Source organism: Garra rufa, chromosome 10 (assembly GCF_049309525.1).
Source record: "Garra rufa chromosome 10, GarRuf1.0, whole genome shotgun sequence".
Classification (NCBI taxonomy): Eukaryota; Metazoa; Chordata; class Actinopteri; order Cypriniformes; family Cyprinidae; genus Garra; species Garra rufa.
The window spans coordinates 8912960-8929033 of NC_133370.1; the positions used below are offsets into that span (position 1 = coordinate 8912960).

At 37.1% G+C, this 16074-nt stretch overlaps 1 protein-coding gene across 1 annotated transcript in view; it reads right to left on the minus strand.

Moving 5' to 3' along the window:
* Nucleotides 1-5084: 5084 nt before the first annotated feature.
* LOC141343911 (semaphorin-6B-like) overlaps nt 5085-16074 on the minus strand; it is a 46261-nt gene continuing 35271 nt past the window's right edge. Inside the window, exons 10-12 of the mRNA XM_073848585.1 lie at nt 14058-14135; nt 12592-12650; nt 5085-6653 (exon numbers count right to left, since the gene is read on the minus strand). Coding sequence (XP_073704686.1) covers nt 5737-6653; nt 12592-12650; nt 14058-14135 — 1054 coding nt within the window. The 3' untranslated portion in view covers nt 5085-5736. The remainder of the gene's footprint in view (nt 6654-12591; nt 12651-14057; nt 14136-16074) is intronic.

Sequence of the window (16074 nt, forward strand, 5' to 3'; positions counted from 1 at the left end):
TTTACAACACTAAGAAGGCTCGACACACCATGAAACTTTGCTCGAAGTATCGCCTGGGTCTCTACACATGAACTCAAGCATTGAGAACATTTTTTGTGTACACAGAGTTTACTAAAAAGAAAGTTTTTGAACAACTCACTTTCACTGTTTGAGTTTCCGCTCGCAGCCGTCTTGCCAGTCAAGAGGTGTCGATCTCCGAATGCGAGGATGGATAGCTCCTAAAGCATATTCCATATAAATGCACGGCTAATTCATTGTTTTGTCGCAAGTGAAAAACAATATTAACCTTCTAGTTGTAGAAATAGCCTCATATAAGCCTAATATTTCGTCCTATGGAGTCCATTCATTCGCATTCGGAGATCGACACTTCTTGACTGGCAAGACGGCCGCGAGCGGAAACTCAAACAGTGAAAGTGAGTTGTGAGAACAATGTTCTCAATGCTCGAGTTCATGTGTAGAGACCCAGGCGATACTTCGAGCAAAGTTTCATGGTGTGTCGAGCATTCTTAGTGTTGTAGAAATATCGATTTTGATGCACTCAAATTTATGCCCTTAGTACTCCCATTCACCGGCCACTGAAAACAAAACGAAATCACGGTCAATCTCAAAACGGCTCGTTTGTCGTAATTATGCTTTTAGATATATGTTTGTCTCGTTTACAGTAAAAAAAACAGCCCAGGTTGCATTTTGGCAATAGTTATCCTTTAACACAGATGACACAATTAACAGAGACAAAGGTCAAACAATCAAATGTGTTTATTAGAATGATAAAATCTCCATGTTGCTTTACGCTTGAAAATAAGTGTGTGCTCCAGTACTGAGTTGTGTGTTTGTGTGTGAAACTGCGTGTGTATGTGTGTACTTCTATACATGTGAGATTATTTAAAAACCAACAAACGAACAAAACAATTTTCACTGGACACCACCCCTGGACTTCTATACACAGGGACATTACATCATGGCCAGCGGGGGGGTGGAAATCAGGATTTGAGCTATGTACAGAGCAGCTGAGTCTAGGTAAACAACTCAACATAACACTGATTCAGTCTTACACACAGCCATTTGTGTCTGTGTTGCCATATACACTTTCCTACAAAATGCCAGAGACAAAGAATCCTGCTTTATCATTTGCAAAGTCTGCGACATCCAATAAATGTGATAATCTCTGGAACAAAAAGCTAATGAAACAGTGGAAAAAGTCAAACATACATTATTGACCTTGATTATTGTACAATATTGTGCTTGTTGCAGCATGAACGAAGATAAAAACACTGGGTTATGACAGCAAGTGCTTATGGGAAAAATTATGTGAATACATTCACAGCACATTCAACACTTCCCTTTGAAAATAATAGACTGGAATGAACACAAATAGCACTGTGTGAAAAAGTCAATGTCACTCAGAATCACTGAGCAGTGGCATAAAAACACCAGAAATCATTAGAACAAAAGGAAAATTTCGTGAAGCGCAAAACCGTGGACATTTGAAGCCATTTTAATTTACAACAATGGGCTTCATTCTAGAAAGAAAATTAGCTTTAGGCACTGAATTTTCATGTGTGGACACGTATCTTTTCACTCAAGGCAGTTGTGTGTGTGTTTCTTAAGATCTGAAAGAAATTTATGAGCTGAAAGAAAATACAAGCAATGTTTTACTATGTTGCTATATGGTTGCTTACTACTCCAAATGTTCTATTTCAGAAGAAAAACATTTGTTTTATCATCCACCAGGCACAAAACTAAACTAAGCCAACCTCAATAATCCGCTCAATTTGAGGTATCAACCGCATAAATACCGTGCGACAAGTCACACTTTGAAGAAACACTTGTTTTGGCGTCTTCATAGCTTATTAGCAAACTTAGCAATTCCATTTTCTGTTGGCAAACACTTGTGAAGATGAATATGGCACAGTTTCTTTTGAAGATTGTGAATTTGAACACTGGAAAACTTAGCTTGAATGTGAAAGTTTCTTCACATATGGTTAACGCGTTAGCATATAGCGCATTTGCTACTTCCTCCATTTGATTACTTGCTTTAGCATCCTTGACCTACAGGTAAGCGGCTATATCCTTGCATTTCCTGCCTACCGGAATGTATTTCCTGCATTCTGGATCCTATTTCCAGCGTGGTGTATCTTCAATGCTGAAAAGAGGAGACATGAATACATAGACACAGTAATTTAAACACATAAACACACAGCGCAATCAACCATGACTCTCCTTTCAGCTGGATTTATGAGCTAATCAATGTTCAACCGACCGTAGCACACAACTGCAGGAGTGTGTGTGTTTTCTGAGAGCATCGGCAATGGCGTGTACGTGTTCTCTAGGATCGAGGACTATGCTTAAGTGATGCGTGTAGCACGTGCTTTTAATAAGAGGCATCTTGCAGGTGCATGGGAACCATTATTAAGTGCATTCCTGTGTATTCAAGTGTGTGTGGCAACTCATCTAATCAGACATCTGCTTTCAATATCTCACAGACTGATGCTATTAGACATTTAATAACGAAGCTAGCCTGTGCGGAGATGGACAGTTGAGTGCCGGTCATGCAGAAAGAGGAAGCTGGTGAGAAAGAGGATCTTTTCTGAATCCTAGAGAGCCAACTAGAGTGCAAACCAAAACTAACTTGAGACTTTTTAGACAGCAACTGTATTAACAGTGCCTAAGGAGACTCCTTAAAGGACTAGTTCACTTCCAGAACAAGAATTTACAGATCATTTACTGTTCATGCCTTACTTTTTTCAGTCTTGAGAAAAACATTTCAGCATCTCTCTCCATATAATGGTGCCCATAAGTTTGAATTTCCAAAATGCAGTTTAAATGCTGCTTCTAGGCTTAAAGGCTCTAAACGATCCCAGCCGAGGAAGAAGGGTCTTATTTAGCAAACCAATAGGTCATTTTCGAAAACAAATTGACAATTTATATACTTTTTAACCTTAAACGCTTGTCTTGTCTATGTCTGCATGAACTCTGGTTCAACTCTAGTGTCAAAAAACTCGTTTTCTTCCCCAACTTCAAAATCATCCTTCATCGCTGCAGAAGTACTGACCCATAGTTTACAAAGTGAACATGCAAAGAAGATCAAACTCTTTACAAAAAAAAGGTAAAACAGCAATGTAGGGCGATTTTGAAGATGAAGAAGAAAACGCATGTGCATCGCAGAGACGAGACATGATGAGCATTTGAGGTTAAAAAGTATATAAATTGTCAATTTGTTTCAAAAATGACCAATCGTTTCATTAGATAAGACCCTTTTTCCTCGGCTGGGGTCATTTAGAGCCATTTGAAGCTACATTTAAACTGTATTTTTAAAGTTCAAACTAGGGGGCACCATTGAAGTCCACTATATGGAGATAATTCCTGAAATGTTTTCCTCAAGAAACATAATTTCTTTACAACTGAAGATAGAAAGACATGAACATCTTGAATGACAAAGGGGTGAGTAAATTATCTGTAAATTTTTGTTCTGGAAGTGAACTAATCCTTTAAAATTAAGTTAATTCCACTAGTCTGATGATAGCATGTTGTTTCGCTAACTTTAATAAGATCAAAAATAGTATATTTTACATTTGATTACTTAATTTGAAATAAGATTGAACTTAGTTACCTTTCCAACTGTTGTGCGCCACTAAGTTCATTGTCAGGGAATGCATAAATTGATATACCGTAATTGCAATGCAAGTCACTTTGGATAAAAGTGTCTGCCAAATGCATAAATGCAAACTCTGTCTCGCATCTTGAATGAAACTTGCTTGCTTTAGAATCTGCTAAGTAGGCAGCTCTCTAGGCTTTGAAACAGAGCCAAAAAGTGTTTCCGTGTACATTTGATTATGACACCCTTTTAGTTTTCTGACCTTTGATAAGGTTAAAAGGACGTCCATGATTAAAAACCAATGCAAATAAGGAGGCAAATGTATTAAGATGGATATGACCAGCAAAATAATTGGTTACTTCACAGACAAACACGTACCCAATAACAGAACTGGCTTCAAGTCACATGACATCGCAACTTTGTAGTCCTTTCAGTTCTCGCATTGTAATTCCTCTTCTCATTTGCTCTCCTTCAGAGTCCAGGAGAAACAAAAGTCGAAACAGCATCTTTAAGAAGAAGAGTCCAAAGGTCCTCAAGACAGAATCTTTCTCGGTCTCTAATTGTGTCTTTTTAGAAAACAGCGGGTGTATTTACCCCAGTTCTGTGTTCCATGTTACATTTTACATATTGTGTAAAAAATCCACTGTACAAAAAAGAAAGAAACGAAAGGAAAAGACAAAAAAGGTTCTGAATCCAGCATGTTCAGAAGTTTTCAGAGAGCTTTCTTTCTCCGATAAAACTCACAGAGCTACACAGAACAGAAATTCATGTGGTTGAGGCCATGAAACTCATCCGACCAAAGTTTTCTCTCTCTCTCTGTCTCTCTCCCTCTCTTGTGAATTCAAGGCTGAGGTAATACTGAGGTAAAGGCCTCAGCTCACTCGACAGAGACACAAAGTCAAAAACTCAAAAGATTTCCAAGCACACAACGGAAAAATCTTGTATTTTCTTTTCAAGTACATTTTGGTCAAAGCGATGCATCAGAGCAAATGGCGTACTACAAACCTTGCAAAGTGAACTGTGAGAAGGGCTCCGCCCACATGTACTGATGTCACACACAAGCGTTTATAATGAAAAAAAGTGTTGCTGTTTTGGGTAATATGGCCTCCTCTCTAATTTGGTTCTCATTTTTTCCATTTAATAAGCTGAAACAGGTTCAATTCATCCTTCTATGAATCAGTGTTGTACTACCTGGAGTTGGCATATGGACTCTGACTTGAACAAGCTGGTTTCAAATAGGCAAAGAAAATATGCATTTGGACTTGAATCTAAGCCTGATCTTGTCCAGACCCGAGTACTACAACACTGCTATGTATGTTATGGAAATAATTTGATGGGCTACAAGAAGTTCGACTTTTTCAAACCAATCAGAGTAATCACTCTGATGTAAAAAAAAAAAAAAAAAGAGAGAGAAGCAATTCCGTAGTAAAAGTCTTTTTCCTTTCCACCAGTTGATCTCTCCAAAAAAGCTCCTGCAGCAATTACACTGCTGTAAATGTGGTGTACTGTACGCCAGTAATCGCAGCACTTTGTTTTGAGTTTGGTATTGACCAGAAGCACAACCACCGTTGACCACTAAGTCACTGCTTCAAGGAACTGTTGGGTTCTTGCTCATATTTAGAGTGAACAACTGTCCCAATTCCCAAATGAAAAGCAGTCGTTATATCAAACGTACAAATCTGCTGAAAGGGTAACCTGCTAAAGAAAGTCTAGGTCTGAACAGATTCACTGATAGATAGTCTTTAACATGGCTATGGTTCTTTCCTCCAATAAAGTTTGGTAAGTCGCACTCAAAGTCAGTCAGCAAGAATGAGAGCTACAGGGAAAAGCATCTCTGTCTACACATTTGTGTGATTCTGAGTGATAAATAGAGAGAATAAAGAGATGTTTCCAGCTGGAATGGCTGCTCTTCTCATAGTCAGTGAGGTGCATTTGGCTCGTCCTCGTTCAAGCAGTTCCAGACAAATGAGGAAAAGGATGACAAGCAGTTGAGAAGACTAAGAAAGACAGAGAGAGAGAGACACAGAGAGCTCCTGTGGTTGGCCAGGTTGCGCTCCGCAGTCCACATGAGGTTTCAACCACTCACGTTTCTACAATTTCTCACTCCTCGCATCCTTGTACACATCCTTGTTCTTCTCTATTCACTGGCCTGTCGGTGTCCGATCGCTTCCCCCTTTGCCGAGCAGGTGGCTGAAGTCCGCCAGGTCGATGATCCCCCGGGACCCGTGTAGCACGGAGCGCGTCAATCCTGCGGGATGTTGCGAGGCCGGGGTGTAATGGTGGCCTGTTGGAGGTATACCGTGACTGCTGAAGATGTAGCCTTCGTGGGTCCAGCGAAGAGGCTCTCCGCTGTACTCTATCTGGGTGCTGGGCGCTGAAACCACTCTCCGCCGGTCGGGGGAGTCTTGGGGAGTCATGGGGTAGTTGTATTCGCCTGCAGACTTGCGAAGAAGAGTGCCTGGGCGTATTCCCTGATCCCGGTACTTGGAGAGCGAGACATAGCGTTGACGGTCGATGCCGGTCTCGATGGCTTCCTCATGACGTCGCCCAGTTCCTTGCAGGAGTTTAGAACTGAGAAACAAGGTGGATGGTGGAGGTGGACACTGGGTACCCACGGAGCTCAAAAAAGTTTGGCTTTGGTCCCAACTGGATCCGGAATCGGACAGGCGCAGCCCGCGTTTCTGCTGCAGGGGAGTTTGCTCGGGTGTGGGAAGCAGACCTGGATCCAAGTCGCCTGCTTTGACCCAACCATTTGGCATGACGAAGAGCGTCTCTCCCTGTGAGCGTGGCCGATCCGTGCCACTGTGCCGGGATACGCTCATCACAGAGCCGCTCCTGCTTTGCCCCATCATGCAACGTTCCTTCTCACTCTTCCGCTGGGTACTAGTCGAAGGAGTGTTGCTGTGCGAACGGTGGCGATGTTTTTGGCCCATGATCCAGCACACTGCCAGGCCTGAGAGTGCTGCCCCGGTGGAGAATGCAGAGACTGCAGCGACCACCAACAGATTCAATGTAACAAGACTTTCAGGCTCATCCATAAAACTCTCGCGTAGCAGACCTGCGAGAAAGAGAGCAAAATATGTTACAATCCAAAAACAGCAAGATGTTTTAAAGAACTCAAACACTGCAACTATTGACACAATTATGTCCTCAGGAGGACTAATCATTTTGAAATTGACACTTGAATGACTTACAAAAGCATCAAAGAAGCTCCTCATGACTTATGAAGCGGTGTCCAATGGATCTATTGAGTTTCTGTACATTACAGCCCCAGCAATCGATCAGAAAACAGGAGACTGTTGACTACAGTCTCTCCTAATTCAGCAAACTAGATAGTGTGTGTTTCAGTAGACTAAGGCAGTGGCTTTCCAGAGATGGAATGACTTTAGAAACATTCCTCTCAAAGGATTGGTTCACTTTCAAAAATAAAAATTCCCTGATAATTTACTCACCCCCATGTCATCCAAGATGTTCATGTCTTTCTTTCTTCAGTCAAAAAGAAATTAAGTTTTTTTTTTCTTTGAGGAAAACATTCCATGTTTTTTCTCTATATAGTGGACTTCAACGATGGCTAACGGGTTAAAGGTCCGAATTGCAGTTTCAATGCAGCTATAAAGGGCTCTACACGATCCCAGGTAAGGAATAAGGGTCTTATCTAGTGAAACGATTAGTTATTTTAGAAGAAAAATGTATACTTTTTAACCACAAATGCTCATCTTGGAGTAGCTTCACGCATTACAAAATCACACTGGTCATAAGTAAAAACTCCATTTAGTTTTATCTTCCAACTTCAAAATCATCCAACATCGATACCTTTTTTTTTTGTAAAAGGAGTTTGACTTTCTTTGCATGTTAGCTTTGTAAACACTGGGTCAGAACTATGGGTCACTACAATTATGGTTAAAAGTTTATTTATTTTAGAAAATGACCAATCGTTTTGCTAGACAAGACCTGGCCTTATTCCTCTTCTGGAATTGTGTAGAGCCCTTTGAAGCTGCAATTTGGACCTTCAATGCATTGGCTCCCATTGAAGTCCACTATATGGAGAAAAATCCTGGAATGTTTTCCTCAAAAACCTTAATTTCTTTTCGACTGAAAAAAAGACATGAGCACAAATGACACTGGGGGTGAGTAAATTATTAGGAACTTTAAAAGTCATGCCTCAAGAATCGCGAACATGCAAACGGCGCTGTCAATCACTGACCATAAGCAACCTGTGCAACTGGGCTTTATACAGAAAATGTGAGCAGATATAAATCTAAATGGGTCTAAAGAGATCATTCTGCAAATTCAAAGAACACAGCAGTTTTTGGAGTCGATGACTCATGCTTTTCATACTCTGCTTTCTAATCGTTTTTCTTGGAATTGGCGTTTGTGTAATCCTGGCCTTTCTCTTTCTTTCTTTTAACAGCATTTCTTGTACTCTTTCTTCTGCTGTTCCCTGTGAGATGTCCTTGGTTTTAACCTCTATTTTCTCAGTCTACTCTATTATCTTCTCCTTTGGCTTTCTTCTCGCTGACTATCTCTCCTCTAGCCGTGCCGTTTATGTGTGGGCTGTTAGCCGTCTCAGAAATGAGAAGCTGTCAGACTCTGCGTCTACCCCAGTATCCAAACTAGTAAATGTCTTGACAGTAAGAGGACTTTTAAAAGAATAGTTCACCCAAATAGGAAAATTCTGTCATCATTTACTCACCCACATGTCAGTCCAAATGATTTTCCTTCTACTGTAGGCCGCAAAAGGAGACGAACGGTTTGGAATGACATGAAGGGGAGTAAATGATAATTTTTGGGTGAACTGTTCAATGTTTGGTAGCCGATTCTTTCATTTTATAAACGAAAAGATTTGCAGCCCTTCAAACAATACTATGATACTGCCATCGTGGTAGTGTCCAAAATATGGTATTACCACAAACAACTACATACACTCTTTGACCGAGCACATTTCTATTCCCCCACACACATAGACACAGGCATATACACATACATATATATATATATATACAGTGTTGGGAGTAACGCATTACAAAAGAAATATATTACAGTAGTTTATTACTTTTTGCTGTAACGCGGTAATATAACGCATTACTAATACAATTTGGGTAATAATATTACTCGTTACAATCTCAGTAACGCAAGTTACATCAACATATTTTAGCTCAAAATTAATTTGTTAATTAAAAAAAGTCCACGAGTAAAATATTTTGTCTTCCTGTTGCTGGAATTCTATGTTTGAGATGACTGCAGGGACAGATTCTACATTTTATGGAGAAATAGCAAGAGTAACTCCTGGAAACAGCTGGACTGGTGCCACTAACACTAAACTAACGAAGAGAGTCGGAGAAGAGAAAAAATGCGGCGGACGAGCGCAGACAAGCAACAAAATTAAGCTAAAAATGACCAAATCTGTTTTTATTAAATCATAGTCTGTATATAAAATGAATGAATACACGAAATATATCTGACATACTTTTAATAACAGCCCAATTAACAGATTTTCAAAACGAAAGGAAAAGACTGAGTGACATATGCTGCTGAGTTTGGTTCATTTTTGTGTGGAGCGGCACTCTAAGAAAGTTCACGGAAAGGAAACCGAGATGACAGAAATAAAAGTAGACACTGCAGTTTTAGATCTGTATGACCAAAAATGTCGAGAGTTGTTCCGCTATTCAATTGCGCCGGCGCCTCATGCACACACAGCATTGCAAATGTTGCAGTCTGTTAATTATAAGAATAAAATACAATCAGTCAAATATAGAAACACTGGTAAAAATTAAATAGTGCGTACTGCGTAGTACAATCCGTGCCGTTCAACCTGAGCCCGGGTCAAACACAAATTTGCTCATGTGAGGAGGATGTTTTATAAGTGCGTTAAGTACAAATCCTGGTTTACATAATAGTTTAGCATTCAAATAGATCACCAATATGGACACGTTTAATTAGATTCATGCCGAATGAGAGAGGTAGGCTGCGTGAGGACAATGCCGTTTGCTTTCAGTTTCGCTTTTAGTCTAATTCGTTTGGGCTTGTTTAGCAACTTATATTCTTCATTCTTGTTTTGTTCTGAAAAACATTTAAAATAGCCTATAGGCTATTTATTGTGTTTAATGTTTGTACATTATAACACTTTGCTTTATTTACCGGTGTTATTTATGAATGTATTAATGCGGTTTGTGCTTATCGGTGTTAAACCTAAACTACAACGTAACATTAATAGACATACCGGTAGGCTCACCAAATTATGTTTTTATAATTTTATGCCAGCTATCCTAATCTAAATGTATAATATTTTGGAATTTTATAATCTGTGGATATTTTGATGAAAGTAACTCAAAAGTAACTTAAAAGTAGTGTAACGCATTACAATTTAGAGACAGTAATATTGTAATGTAACTAATTACTTTTAAAAGACAGTAACTAGTAATATATAATGTATTGCATTTTGGAAGTAACTTGCACAACACTGTATATATATATATATATATATATATATATATATATATACACACATACCCCTATTTTCTGATCTCTTCTTCTGGTGCTCGTGCTCTCTCTCATTCTCATTCTGTTTTCTGCCATTAAAACTGTTCTAGGCTCAGCTGGGAATCACAGCTCTCATTGCATTTGTTCATTGTAACAGCAGGAGTCTGCGGCACACAACACACTCAACAACTGAACCCTTTCCTTAATATTTTGTTTCCTTTGAACATTCCTAAAGACTAAAATACTGCTACATGATTACTTGTAATGTGTGTATCCTCAGGAGTGTAGTAATAATTTCAAGTGAAAGAGGCAGAAACCTCCTGACCATTGAAAGTTTATTCTTATATCTTTGTCTTTTTGGTATTTGAAGCATATTTTAATAGTCTCAGTCTTTGACAAGATTTCATTTTAGGGTTAGTAAGTTTTTTTTTTAAGAAATACATACTTTTTTTCTTTATTTTTTTTTTAACAGTGATGCATTAAATTAATCAAAAGCAACATTTATGATGAATAATTAATTTAAAATGACAATAAATGCTGTTCTTTTTAACTTTATATTTACTACAAAATCCTAAAAAATGCATTACAGTTTTCACAAACAGTTTTGAACATTAACTGTTTTTTGATCACCAACTCTCCATATTAGTGTGATTTCTGAAGGATCATGTGACACTGAAGATTTGAGTAATGATGCAGGAAATTTGGCTTTGTGTCAGAGAAATAAATTACATTTAAAAACATATTCAAATAGAAACCAGTTATTTTAAACAGCAAACATATTTCACAATACTTCTAAAAACAAAGGTTCCAAAAGGGTGTTTTTGTAGTGATGCCATATAGAACAACCATTTTTGGTTTGGTTCATTTAGAAGATTATTTTTAAAATCTAAAGAACCTTTTTTAACTGTAAAGAACTTTTTCTGCATTTGAAAGGTTTCATGGATGTTCAAGGTTCTTCATAGAAACATTGATGCCTTCATTTTTAAAAGTGTTCCTACCTTTTTACAGTTATTTTGATCAAATAAATACAGCCTTGGTAAACATAAGAGACTTCTTTCTAACAAAGAGAACTCATTGCGCTTGGCTGGATACCTCAAGTAATAAATACCTTAAAATGTCATCTAAAATAAACATTAACACAAACTATATGGCTATTTTTTATGAACTTGCCTGCTTCTGTCAAACTCCAGCAGCATCAAACAAAGTGATTTCAAACAAGCTCTGTTTTTTTTTTTTCTCTGTTCTGATCTTTTTTTGGCATTCAGTGTTTCACTCGTCTCAGGCTCTTTAAAATATGACCGGACTGCTGTGTGATGGATGGAGAGAGCGAGGACAGAAGAAGACAGGCGTTTGATGTAGACGAGAGAGACGGCTGACCGGCAGACTAGAGCTGTTTCAGCAGGATTGCTGAGTTTAATGAGCCTGTGACTCTGGTTCATATATCCCAAAACCAAATCATATTAGACCGGCCAGACGGCGGCCATTTTACAGACGCATTTCTATGGGCTCATTATATAATGAATGTGCCTAAATTTCTTTTCAAGGATCTCTTTAATTAGCTCCCATTTGCCTCTCGACATTGGGGTTAATTTTGTTCTCCATGTTAATTCCGTCCCTCCCTTTTCTCTGTCTGTGAAGACATCCTTCAGCCTCCAGCTTTATGTTGAATGTTAATTTAAAGCAAGTAAACACACTCTCACTGCATATGAGGACTTGTACACTTTTTTTGTACACTTTTTAACTATAACAATTTCTATTAATAAATACATATCCAAACAAGACACCCATATTGTGCTTCTGCTCTCCATTTTTATCCTGAAACTATCACACAGAAACAGATTCCTTAAAATTTAGAAACTTACTAAGCCATTGAACTTCATTCTATTTAATTCTGTGCTCTCTCGCTCCTTTGTGACTCAGCTGAATCTATACGGCTGCAGTGATATACTGTATAACCTCTTCTGTCTGAATCTCCGTTGCAGTCTGTTATGTTCAAGAGCTCTTAAAAATGAGACTTGAGAACCTCACTGCTGCTAGACATTCTGCTAAATCTGAACTTTGGAACAAATTTGAGCATTCTGAGCCATGAAAACTGGAGAGATTGACAGAGAGTGTTTCACATGCTGCCAGTTTCGCAAAATGCCATTACGAGCGGAAAGCGAATCTAAGCTTCTGATTGTTTGGAAATATAAACCATCCTTTGTCTTTTTAACAATGTAAACACTGTCGCTAACTCGCACACAGGCACCACGTACTGTACTTTAAAGTCAATTAATTTCGAAAAAGAAAAGACTCAAGGCTCTGTTTCCCTCTCATTATCTTCCTCCATCTCTCCCAACGCGACCTGCGACTTTCTCGTGACTTTGACTGCTTAAGCAAAACTTTCCAACCAGACTAGACCGGATCTTTTCTGTATTGTTGAAGAGCTGCTAGAGAATTCTCTCGAGGAAGGAGGCACGCGCTGAAGGTACACCGGGAAGCTAAAGGTCACTTCCCGAACAGGTTCACAAACTCACCGTCGCAGTCTCCAAGATGTGAGGTGTTTCCATATTCAACGTCCTGCACGAAAGGTAATCTGCAAAACAGGAGAAAATCGGATTTGAACATAAACAGCAAATTCAGTGATTAGATACATGACACATTTTTTGCAAGTAAGTGAATACTTACAAATGCAAACTCAAATTCATGCGTCATTGCATTTAAAAATGTGTCTGAACACAACTCAAAACACATTCGGCTGTCGGTTTTTCTTTTTCAGGTCAATGACTGTCATGGCAGGCAAAAATTTTACTAAGCAAAGCTACCTGAATATTAATGCATCTGGAGTATATATTTCATATCAAACTACTTTTTTTAGGAATATGCAAACATGCAAACATGTAGAACTACTAAAACATTCCCAGCTAATATGTTCCAAGAACATATTAAAAATAAAGCTTTAAAAGGTTCTTCACAGTGATGCCATAAAAGAACCATTTTTGGTTCCTCAAAGAACCATTCAGTCAAAGTTTCTTTAAAGAACCATCTCTTTCTTACCTTTTTATAATCTGAAGAACCTTCTTTCACCACAAAGAAACTTTTGTGAAACAGAAAGGTTTTTCAGATGTTAAAGGTTCCTTACAGAACCATTTAGACAAAAAAAGGTTCTATGGCATCGTGAAGCACCTTTACTTTTAAGACTGTATCCCTTTAAGTTCTAAAAACGATGCTGAAATCTCGAAACATTCAAAATGTCTAGTTTTTTAAATGTTTAAACCCTTTTTTTCTCAGTTAACATTCCATACTATCAGTTTCCAATCTTAATGGATATGTTAGTTTTGTGATAACATTTTAAAAACATTTATAAAGACAAGATAACTCTGAATAAAGATTCTGTTAACATTACTGGAAGAACATTTGTTCAAAACTTCAATAGAACCTTGTCAGAATGTAGCCAAATTTCTGGAAACTTTCCTTGTTATTTCGGTTAACACAGCAACACTGGCTCAACCAATGGCACGAGTTTGAGGGCGGGACTATATGTTTAACCGACCAATGGCAGAGGAGCAGAATGTTTAGGAAACCTGTGTAAAAAGATTTCCATCTGCTGACAGTAGTGGTGCAGATATTGCACTTCAAAAGTAGCACGGGTATATTTGTAGCAATAGCCAACAATACTTAATGTTCCATGAAGACATTTAGTAAATTTACTACCGTAAATATATCAAAACTTAATTTTTGATTAGTAATATGCATTGCTAAAAACTTAATGTGCACAACTTTAAAGGTGATTTCCTCAATATTTTGATTTTATTGCACCCTCAGATTTCAGATCTTCAAATACTTGTATCTCGGCCAAATATTGTCCTTTCCTAACACAATAGCTTATTTATTCAACTTTCAGATTATGTATAAATATCAATAAAAAAAAACTGACCCTTATGACTGGTTTTGTGGTCCAAGGTCACATTTGAGTAGAGTATGTTTCTGTTTTTTAACTAACCTGGTGCCTGGCCTCAGAAGTGAGCAGGTGCTTCCTCTGGTCCATCCGCAGTATGGATCTCTGGACGCAATGCAGTTTCTACACAGACACACACACACACACACACACACACACACACACACACACACACACACACACACAGAATGGTTGTCAATGTTATTACAGAGGACAATACCGACCGCCTCTATAATGAATACAGGAAACAAAACTGAAGAACAGAAATCATGATATATAGAGATTTACAGAGACTGAAACAGAGAGAGAGAGACAGACATGAGTCAGACATTCAGCTGCAGTTTCATATTTTCTCATATCTGTCTCTCCAGCACTTCAAGGTCACTTCTATACGGCAGAACATGCATATTATATATATATACACATACAATTTTCATTTTTCATACACTACCAGTCTTGGACAGTAAGATTTATTATGTTATATTTTAAAGAAGTCTCTTCAGCTCACCAAGCCTGCAATTATTTGATCCAAAGTACAGCAAAAACAGTACGATTTTGAAATATTTGTACTATTTAAAATAACTGTTTTCTATTTGAATTTATTTTAAACTGTAATTTATTCCTGCGATTTCAAAGCATCATTACTTCAGTCACATGATGCTTCAGATGCTTCTAATATTCTGATTTCCTGCTCAAAAAAACATTTATTATTATGTTGAAAACAGTTGAGTAGATTTTGTCAGGTTTCTTAGATGAAGAAGAACAGCATTTATCTGAAACAGAAATCTTTTGTAACACTATAAATGTCTTTATCATCACTTTTGAGCAATTTAAAGCATCCTTGCTAAATAAAAAAAAATTATACTAACTTGAAGCTTTTGAATAGTATAGTGTATAATGTTAAAAAAGCTTTTTATTTTAGATAAATGCTGATCTTTGGATCTTTCTATTCATCAAGGAATCCTGAGAAAATCTACTGAACTGTTTTAAATATTGATAGTAATAATAATAAAAGTGTTTCTTGAAATCAACACATTAGAATAATTTCTGAAGGATCATGTGACACTAAAGACTGGAGTAATGATGTTGAAAATGTAGCTTTGATCACAGGAATAAATTACATTTTAAAATATATTCAAATAGAAAGCAGTTATTTTAAATAGTAGTATATTTCACAATATACAGCTTTTGCTATAGCAGAAGAGACTTTAAAAACATTAATCTTACTGTCCAAAACCTTTTGACTGGTAGTGTAGTAATGCCAAAATAATACATACAATAAAATAAAGTAAATTAAACTGAATAACAAAATAAAAATAAATATTCTACCTAAATTGTGACCCTGGACCACAAAACCAGTCATAAGGTAAAATGATATATAAGATATATACATCATATGAAAGCTCAATAAATAAGCTTTCTATTGATATATGGTTTGTTAGGATAGGACAATATTTGGCCGAGATACATCTATTTGAAAATCTGGAATCTGAGGGTGCAAAAAAATCTAAATACTGAGAAAATCACCTTTAAATTTGTCCAAATTAAGCTCTTAACAATGCATATTACTAATCAAAAATTACATTTAGATAGGTTTACAGTAGGAATTTTACAAAAAATCTTCATGGAACATGATCTTTACTTAATATCCTAATGATTTTTGACATAAAAGAAAAATCAATAATTTTGACCCATACAATGTATTTTTGTTCTATTGCTACAAATATACCCCAGCAACTTAAGACTGGTTTTGTGGTCCAGGGTCACAATTGGGCACATATTCAAATTGAAATACAATGCTTTTACTGCATATAAAATAAATAAATAAAAGAAGCTAGATTTACATTCTAAACAGCAATGCATACAATTAACTTATTAATTATTTTTAATGTTTACTTTATTTAAGCCGTATACATTATTATAAATTCACAATTATGATTTGCCATTTAAATTGATACTATTTAACACAATGTATTTACATTTAGTACTGTATTCTTTGTCTAGCATCTATTTATGAGAGCTTGTGCATGGAGGAAAAAAGCAATTTTAAAGTTCAAATATC